General features: G+C 46.0%; 1 protein-coding gene across 2 annotated transcripts; it reads right to left on the bottom strand.

Moving 5' to 3' along the window:
* Positions 1-217: 217 nt before the first annotated feature.
* Positions 218-8,932, bottom strand: znf341 (zinc finger protein 341). 2 transcript variants are annotated; one of them, XM_037102798.1, is made up of 16 exons: positions 8,513-8,932; positions 7,562-7,672; positions 6,617-6,807; positions 6,246-6,395; positions 5,786-6,115; positions 5,462-5,645; positions 5,258-5,351; positions 5,064-5,154; positions 4,289-4,478; positions 3,855-4,099; positions 3,364-3,572; positions 2,669-2,765; positions 2,411-2,543; positions 1,879-1,990; positions 1,572-1,642; positions 218-1,239 (listed from the first exon to the last, which is right to left on the bottom strand). In XM_037102798.1, the coding sequence occupies exons 1-16, from the start codon at positions 8,541-8,543 to the stop codon at positions 623-625; spliced, it is 2,856 nt and encodes a 951-aa protein (XP_036958693.1). In that variant the 5' UTR covers positions 8,544-8,932; the 3' UTR covers positions 218-622. The 2 variants fall into 2 exon arrangements, with proteins under 2 accessions (XP_036958693.1, XP_036958694.1); XM_037102799.1 differs by having other exon boundaries at positions 5,258-5,348; positions 8,513-8,931.
* Between the last annotated feature and the right edge of the window lie 187 nt (positions 8,933-9,119).

The raw sequence follows: 9,119 nt of genomic DNA, 5'->3' as shown, positions 1-9,119 counted from the left end.
TAAATAAACAAATGAATATATAAACAGTTTTAAAAAATTCACATTTAAAATATATAAATATATGTTAAATGTGATTTAATGTAGGCAGTTCATGTTCTCCCCCCCCGCCCCCCAAACGGTGGCCGTGATAAGTTGAGAATGCCGGCTGGATCCAGCCCACATTATATCGACGACCCTTAAACAGAAAACTAAGTATCAAACTGATCACACGTCACAGTAAAAGGGTTTGCAATGACATTTATATGGGCACAAATATACTTTAAAACTTTAAATAAATTAGTTATTGTGACACAAAATCAGAGGAAAATGTTGCCATTGCTTTTGACATCGTATCATTTGAAATGAACCACTGTGCCTTCATTTGCACAAAGGTTGCACACAGGAACACAACAATGGTGCACTGGTTATTTTGGCCATATAGTTACTATATCCCACAAATGATTTACAGTGAACGCAGTAAAAGCAGTGTGTATAATATAAATAATGTTTTAATTTAAAACAAATAATGAGAGAATTTCCCAGAGATTACTGATTTTTTTTTGTTTTTTTTCAAAAAATGAATGGAGTGTGTTTGGTCCGTGTCCAGTATTTGGACCCGTTCCAATGAAGATGATGTTTAAAACTACAAACATGGCTGCTGCAAACAGTTTTGGTCATTGCTCTGAATCTGCTCCAGAGCCTCGCCGCCATGTTCCATCCCGTCATCCTCCTCCCCTCTTTCCGTCTGTCCCTCAATGGAGGCGATGGACATTGCAGCCTGACAACCCTCATCCACTCTCCTCCCCTGTCCTTCCTCCTCCTCCTCCTCCTCCTCCTCCTCTTCTTCATCCTCCTCCTCCTCCTCGTCCTCGTCCTCCTCTTCCTCCCCGTGTGTTTCCTCGTGCTCCTGGCTGTCCTTTGAGCTGTCGTCCTTGTCTCCGTCGTCTCCCCCAGTCCTTGGCCTTTTTGCTTTTCTCGCGAACCTGCCTCTCCTGCCGTCATCCCCTCCGTCCTTCTCCTCCGCCATCGGCTCTCCCGCGACCTCGTCTCCCTCGGCCTCTCCGGTCCCTCCGTCGGATCCTGTCCCGTTCCCAGCGGCGGGACACTTGTGATCTCTGTAGTAGCTTTGCCTGGTGAATCCCTTGTTGCAGGTGGGGCATCTGAAGCGGTAGTTATCTGTGTGGGACTGCTGATGCTCGAGCATGTGAGCTCTGCGGCTGAACGCCTTCTGACAGAACAGACACTTGTAGGGTTTGATACCTGAGGAGAGAGGACTTGATGAGAATTTGTCGTTTTTGAGGCCTCACACACAGTTATAGGATTTTAAACGGATCTATGGGTAGAAAGCGGGTACTTCACCCAAAGATCCTAGTGGTATAACTTAATCAAATTTAATTCAATTTGCAACCAAGTCTCAGGTCATTTATGCAACAGTATTTGAATTGGTCAAATACACTCTGCTCCCAGACTGGATGATTAAGATTGATTGGAATGGGTGGATGATTCATTATTACTATGAGAACACACTGCTTACTATCTATGAGAACATCATCTTTTTCTATTAAAAAAAATCTCAGGTATTGTTCTCTCACCAGAATGTGACAGAATGTGGGCCTTGAGTTTGTCCGGCCTGTTGAATTCTTTGGTGCAGCCTACGTGTGTCCTGGGGAGTTAAACCAAACAAAGCGTTAGCATAATATTAAATTAAATAACATGTAAGAAAGCTGAGGCAGACGGGAAGGCGAGATTCGAAAGAAAAATAAGGCTAAAAATAAGGGATAGGAATGTACAAGAGAAAAGGGAAAGGAGAGAAAGTTAGATGTAGAAAAAAAAACGAAAAGAATCCAACAGGGAAGGAGAGAAGAAGGAATTAAAAGCGGGACCACTGAGGAGCCTCACCTAAAGGGACACTTGTACTTCTTAAAGGGTTCGTGGATGAGCATGTGTCGCTTCACTTTGTCCTTCCTGTTGAACGTCGCCTCACAGAGGGAGCATTTGTATGGCTTTTCACCTGGAAAATGGAATTCAGCGTCAAAGTCACACCTTTGCTTCGATTAATGATTTAGATGCACAGTAACTACTTTGATGACATGGCATACAAGCGGTGGGGAACACAATTCAAGTGTTCAAATTCTCTGTAATTGCTTTGCCTTCGAAGGTGCTCGAATAGATAGTAGCTGACGTGTTTACTCAGATGTAATTAAGGGACAATGAAGCCATTAGTTGTTTTAACAATTGGCTCTTCTGTCTAAACGTGGCAAAATGGTCTGCTCTGATAGGATTAAAGAGCAGAACGTTTGTTAGCCTGAGCAGCAACAGTCGTCATGGCTAAACAGGCAGCAGAAATAGCAACACATCAGCCGCTGACTGGGGCCTCCATCCAAATCATATGAGAGGGACGAGAAGAGCCCTTCACGACAGCCCTTCTGACCTGAGTGGATACGGGTGTGCAGCTTGAGGTAGTGCTCTGTCTTAAAGGCCTTCTTGCAGATCTGACACTTGAACCTCCCTCCGATGCCGTGAGTGGGGAGGTGGCGTCTGAAGTACCTTTCACACGGGAAAACCTGACGGGGAGAAGGAAAAGGGAGAGTCTTAAAATGTCACACGAGAAACAGAAACCCTAAAGCTTTCGAACCCCTAAGCATGGACTCGCATAGCTTGCATGTGTCCACATCGGTGTGTGTGGTACCTTTTGACAGTGTGGGCAGGGGAAGCTGTGTGAGGCCGTCAGCAGATGTTGCTCCAGTGCCTCCTGGGTAGAATACCTGCTCTGACACTTCGCACACCTTGAAGTAAACACGAGAAAGAGGGCGGTGACTGCTGCGCAAACCAACTACAGCAGCTGACTAGCCATACCAGACACAACCCACAAATCATTTTTGACCTATACTCAACTGAATGCAGTGTAAAGTCATAAACTTTGTTGGGTTTCTGTAAATATGCAGAACTTCAACGTTCCAACGAGGCTGTAAAAGCAGCTGAGGACAAACTGCAGCCTTGAGGGAGGAGGGTCAGATTTTTGACATTTGTTTCTATAATCAGTATGAACAGCAGAGAAGAAGAAGAGAAGTCCACCAGGCTCAGTTTAGTTCCCAGAGGCAAAGGATACTGAATTTGTTTTGAATGTCTCTGTGGCAAAATCTGCAAAGGTTACGGTTGGCTCATCTAGTTTTAACAAATCCTAAAAAACAAAAGACTCCCTGTACTTTCTATTCCCAACTTCCCTAACCCCGTCTCTCCCCTGTCCCTGTCTGTGGCACTCAGCCCCAACCCCATTCAGTCTTACCGAAGACGGAAACCTTTAAAAATGCCTAATAAATACATATAGTTTGCAAATCGATTGCTAAAAACGGGCAGTAGACAACGACGGGTGGCTGTGCTGACCTGTAGACGGTGGTCTCCTTGCGCGTGTTCTGCTGCGGGCAGAAGCAGTGGGAGTACTGGTGGACCCCCAGTTCAAACAGTGAGGGGAACACCTTGCTGCAGAGGTGGCAGCGGTAGGTCAGCTGCTCCTGGTGCGTCCTGATGTGCTCCAGGAACTGATCCAACTTCTGGAAGGTCTGGGAGCACGACTTCAACACGCACTTGTAAACCTGCCGGGAAGTGAGAGCGGCCGTTCATCTCACGTCGCGTAAGATCACACAAACGTAGTGTTTTTACATGTTTCACCCCATTCACTGCCCTTCCGTTTAATGCATATCCCTTCTGTATTTGTGCATGGACGGTTCCACCACTTCCTATTACAGACACTAAGGAATAAAAACACACTGAGATAGGAAACTTCCACATATTGGAAAAAAAAAATAAAATAAAAATCAAAGATCGTGGTCACTTGATTGTATTATCTGTCCACACATCCTTCCCGCTGCGCTCACCTGCTCCCCTTTGTGCTGCGTCAGGTGGGACTTGAGCTGGAAGTAGGTCTTGAACTTGCTGGCGCAGAACTGGCACTGGTAGGAGCTGTCGATCACGACTATCTGCTTGGTTGGAGCTTGGCACTGTGGGTTCTGGCTGGACTGCATCTGTACCTGGGGATGGCCGTTCTGCATGGCTTCCCCTCGGCTGCCCTCTGGATCGGCCTGAGCCTCCGTCACACTTTCCTCCAGCTCCTGTGGAGCTTCTGTAACGAGGCGCCGGATTTTACTGAAAAATCACTTTTTGGTCCTCCGAGTAGCATGTGGAAGTAGGATGTGTTGCATCCTAGTGTGTTTGACTTTTAGTTTTGGCTGGTATCTAATAAACAGGCCACTCAGCGGATCTGTTTCTGAGTGAATTACTATTTGAATGTAAGGCGTATTTAAAACATTACCTGTTTGAGCTGCTGCCTCCTCTTCTGCTTGTGTTTGAATGTTCGGCTGCTGTGACCCCTCTTCCTCCACTTCACCTTGCTGCTGCTGCTGCTGCTCCCCGCCTCCCTCCTCTTCATTGGATGGCATTGGTACCACCTTTACTGTGATTGGTAATCTTGAAACTGTGCTGGCCACTCCCATAGGCCACACCTTTAACGTAAAAACAGTTGTTATAACTGTGCTGTTTGCACTATGCTGCGTAATGGCACTTAAGCAGGTACAGCAACAATAGCTAAGGGGGCACACAGGTTCATAATTAGTTCTGGGTTAGTACTGGGACAGCTTTACATGCCTGATGGCTTAAAATAACACATCAACTTTGTCAAACTGTTTTAGCTCCTGTCTCTCTAAGATCCCCCCCTTCCAAATACTCAATCTCCTCTGATTGGTCAGCTCACACACACACACACACACACACACACCCAACCCGACCCGGCACCGCTAACAACAACAGTGCAGCTGCACAAAATCAATTCTAACATGACTTAAATAGCTGTTAGGCATAAATTAAGCACATGTGTGACATGGTGTGATGTCACAAAGTCACAGAATTAAAGGAGCAACTGCTGACGAGCCGTTTCAGTGTTTTCTGTCGAAGAGAGGAGCTTCTGTTGGACTTCTGTTGGGGTTGGACTAACTTTAAGATCTTTTACATGCACACATACATTTTGTGTGGACAGTACAGACTTTGTTTAAAAACACACTGGATTTATGCCAGAAAGTGTTACAGTGAACCTTGTGTGTCTGCATGTGTTTCTTCACATTGGACTTTTGGGCAAAGGCTCGTCCGCAGACGATGCACTGGAACGGTTTCTCTCCTGTGTGACTGTAGGAAGAAATGGTGAGACGTCAGAACTGGATTCCCTTTCGTCTGGGTTTAAGGTTTTTTATTTGATGGGTACAGTGTATCATGCTGGCCAGTCACTCACCTTCTAATGTGCTGCTGAAGATCAAAGTTTTTGGAGAAGATTTTGTCGCAGAAATTACACTTCAGCTTTGGACCTTTTCCTTTCAGCTGCTCTGCTGAGTGAAATTCGGTGAATGAGCATTTATCCTACGATCATCAGAGAGTTCCAATCCGTGGACCGTTTAATTAACTGATCAGTGTCGTCTGAAACTCTTCCCTCACGTACCTGTCGCTCCGTCTGGGCTTTTTTTGCTGCTCCTTGGTCGTTTGGGGATGATGACCTTTTCAAAGTCGCCCAGCTCTGTCAGGTTGGTGGTGATGCTGCAGATCTTTGTTTTGGTGCACTGCTTCCCGGGGCTGTAGACAGGAGGCGTGGTGAACGACTGGCTCTCCACACACTGACTGGGCACCTGAGGGGGGGGGGGGACACAGCCTCAGTGCTTTGTCTTCTGCTGCTTTTCACTTTCAGCCTTGAGACTCACACGGCACCAAAAGGTCCGAGTGACATAATGAATACAGTGACGGTGGCCACACAGCAAGCTTCACTCACTTGTACAGGATGGAAGGGCTGCAGGCCCAGCGTGTGGATCTCTGCACCACCACCCCCAGCCATATGGGGCAGTGCGCTGTACACCTGGACCACTGAGTTGCTGTGGCTCACTGGGACTTGTGAAGAGAGCGACTGCTGCGAGGGCTGTCCAGCTGGCAGGGGGTGTGCTGGAGCCTGGCTGGAGGGCAGGGGGTGGGACGACTGCTGCTGCTGCTGCTGCTGCTGCTGCTGCTGCTGCTGCTGCTGCTGCTGGTGATGATGGTGATGATGATGATGGTGATGATGGTGCTGCAGATAGGATACACCAGCTGTGTGCATGCTCAAGTTACTCTGAAATTAAAAAAAGATATCAGTGAAGTTATGGTGTATGCATACTGTGGTGGCTTTTATAAAAAGAACATGCGACACAGTGCCTGGCAGGGATGTGATGTATCTACTATGTGGCGCTGTGCTGTAATACCTGTATAGGCGTCTGCATGGTGGCCATGGGCTGGTCGATGGAGGTAAAGGCTGAGATAGCCGACATGAGAACATCGTCACTGACCAGCACGTTGCCTTGGACCAGAGTGTGCGTCAGAGGGGACGGAGGGACCGTGATGTAGGTGGATACCTGGTGTCGAAGTGGAGAGTAATACACGCAAACGTATGAATCCAATTTGTGGTTTGGGTTCAGAAAAAAAAAAACACAAACCAGTGAAAAATCAAGCACGACTGGATCACCTCTGCTGAATACTACCGTTGCAGTTATGGACGTATGCACTTCCTGGTACATGTGTCGACTAACTGATTCACTGTTAACTTGATGTTACTTGGAAACAGTTCGTCAATCACCTGTCTGTTGGCAGGAGTCTGTGGTCCCGAGCTGATTGATGGGACGGGTGTGTACGCGTTGGTTGAGGCCAAGGACACTGTGGACAGGGAGGGCGCACTGGACTGGCACTGCTCCCTCTTGTGTGTCATGAAGGCTGGCAGAGAGTTGAACTGTTTCTTACACTTTCCACACAGGAACACATCCTCGTCGTCTGTAGGGAGGACAAACATGGAGGGTTAAGGCACACGGAGCAATGGAGAAGAGGAATAACAGTCTTGTGGCGCTGTGTGCTGCTGTCAAACATCCAGAATTCCCCTGTGAATAAAATATTGTTTCCATGAATATGCTGGCAAATTTAAAGATCATTTCAATTCTGAACTCCTTAGAGGTCTCTGAATCATCCTGAAATCTTGACACTCAACTGGGACCAGTCTGCTGTTCCTGCCGGGTCCCGTTACCCCCGACAACACAGCTCCGAGGGCCAGAGGGAGAAACAAAATTAAATGCAGCTACTAAACAAGCACTAACCAGTAATAAGCATATTTGCGGCCGACTTGTGACTAGCTGCATGAATAAACAAACATATCCAAATAAAAGTAAATAAAACATTAACCTCTTTAATAAAAAAAAAGAGCAAAAACGCTGTTTCACGCAGAAAATGCTGTATATTGAAGGAGTGGATTTCTTTGTTTACGTCTACATTTACAAACTCAACATAATATTTTATCAGGAAACAAATATGTTTATTGCATCACAGACAGGATACTCATCTTTAACATGAAACATGACAGTGACAATATCTGAGTGCTTCTTGTCACCCGGCAACGGTGACCCAAGAGAATACAAGTTCCTGTATTACACCTTCACCTATTAAATCTAAGTGGGCTGCTTCTTTTAAAAACTATATTTTTGCATTAAATTGATGCTGTGGTCAAGATGGCATTTTTTGTGTTTGAATTAAATACCCATTGACTGGATGGTGGACGTTCCCGAAACGTTCTGGTTGTTCGGGTCAGGAACTCCGCCTTGGCCATCCAGCAGAGACTGGACCGCCAGCACCGTCTGGTTGTCCATGCCTGGAGAGGGAGAACGGAAGGAGGGCGAAGAAACACGTTAATAAGTCACACGCTGCAAATCTCCACTGCAGTCTGGGCACTTGTGCGCTGCATGTTTCGCTGAAATTTGGTTTTTGAGTCTTTTTGTAGGTCATAAGCTGATGGGAAAGGACACTATCTGGCCCCGGAGATGGATGGGATCCTGGGTCTTGTTAAAACACATTTCAACAGAGTTTAAAATGGGGGTTGAATAACAATCATATGAACATTCATATGCAAAATTTTTAAAAAAATGCAGGCTTCAAATCAAGATTAGAAGCTTTACATACAGTTTTTTTTTTTCCAGCCACTTCACCTCTACTTACTCTAGAATAATTACACAAGAGCGTTTTGCAATATTTTATACAAACATGATGCTAGTAATGATTAAAGTCTCAGGACAACAACGCACACAAAGCTAGCTGACTAACACAGGCACACCATTAGTCTTTCACAGTGCTGTAGCAAATATACAGTGTGTTTTTAACACAAGGGCCTGCTGCAAAACTGTAACAAGCAGTCTCAGTAGCAAGAAGAGACCCACGTCTTTTTACTGCCTGCCTGCAGTGCTATGACAATGGCGTACAATCATAACAAGTCCTTTTTGAAAGGTTTGAAAATCAGATCATCTGTTTGTTGACAGTCAGTCACTGTCCCCTCTATGGGATGTTTTGATTGTTATAACACCAGCAGACGCATTGCATCGTTTCCAAATGAGTTTTCCGCACACAGTAATTGTTACACGACATTGACGTTGTTTAAAACACACACTCGCGTTTAATTGCAGTTGTAGTTACGCGGTTATTAACACATTATTCCTACCTTCTAGCACTTCAAATATTGCCTGCGCCATCTTGTAGCTCTTCCGCTTGCGCTATAGGCGCTCGATTAGCAGGGGCTGCCTGTTGAGGTGCGCCTCTTTCAGCTCACTGGAAGCACAAAGACAAATCAAACCTAGAAGTCGGGGAAAAGTCATTCGCCCAAATAGTGTTCAGGATAAACATGTGATGGTAAAGGACATAAAATACAGAAGAAAACGTATCAGCTGGAAATAAGGCTTGTTTGTCGATCCGATACAAGACAGTGTGGCTCATGTTTTTCGTGGCTCCGAATAACATTTTTTCGTGTAACACACAGTTGATCGCGAATTTAAGAATGCCAACGAAACGATCAATAGTTTTAATATGGAACAACTTGCAAGATGTGAAGTGTAAGAAATTGTCTGTCCATTTCATGTAAGGTGACAAAACGAAGGCGAAACTAGGAAGTTTATCTATGCCGTGGAACCTGAACGCACCTTCGGAGCGATGGCTCTGCGCTCGGTGAAATGACGGACCATCGTTTACACCAATCAGAGGCCGTCCACCCTGCCTCGAGGAAAGCGAAGCGTCTCGACCAATGGCACTCCTCGGATGTGGGCACGTGCCGG

The sequence above is a fragment of the Acanthopagrus latus genome, chromosome 7 (genome assembly GCF_904848185.1).
Source record: "Acanthopagrus latus isolate v.2019 chromosome 7, fAcaLat1.1, whole genome shotgun sequence".
Lineage (NCBI taxonomy): Eukaryota > Metazoa > Chordata > Actinopteri > Spariformes > Sparidae > Acanthopagrus > Acanthopagrus latus.
Note: the sequence above shows the minus strand (reverse complement) of the source record. Positions and strands in the feature narration are given on the sequence as shown.

Excerpts from the sequence above, each read along its gene's own strand:
- znf341 (XM_037102798.1), bottom strand. The coding sequence starts at position 8,543 with ATGGCGCAGGCAATATTTGAAGTGCTAGAAG. Across the intron at positions 3,573-3,854 it reads CGCAGCACAAAGGGGAGCAG|GTTTACAAGTGCGTGTTGAA; the intron begins GTGAGCGCAGCG and ends ACTTCCCGGCAG. Across the intron at positions 2,766-3,363 it reads AAGGAGACCACCGTCTACAG|GTGTGCGAAGTGTCAGAGCA; the intron begins GTCAGCACAGCC and ends GTTTACTTCAAG.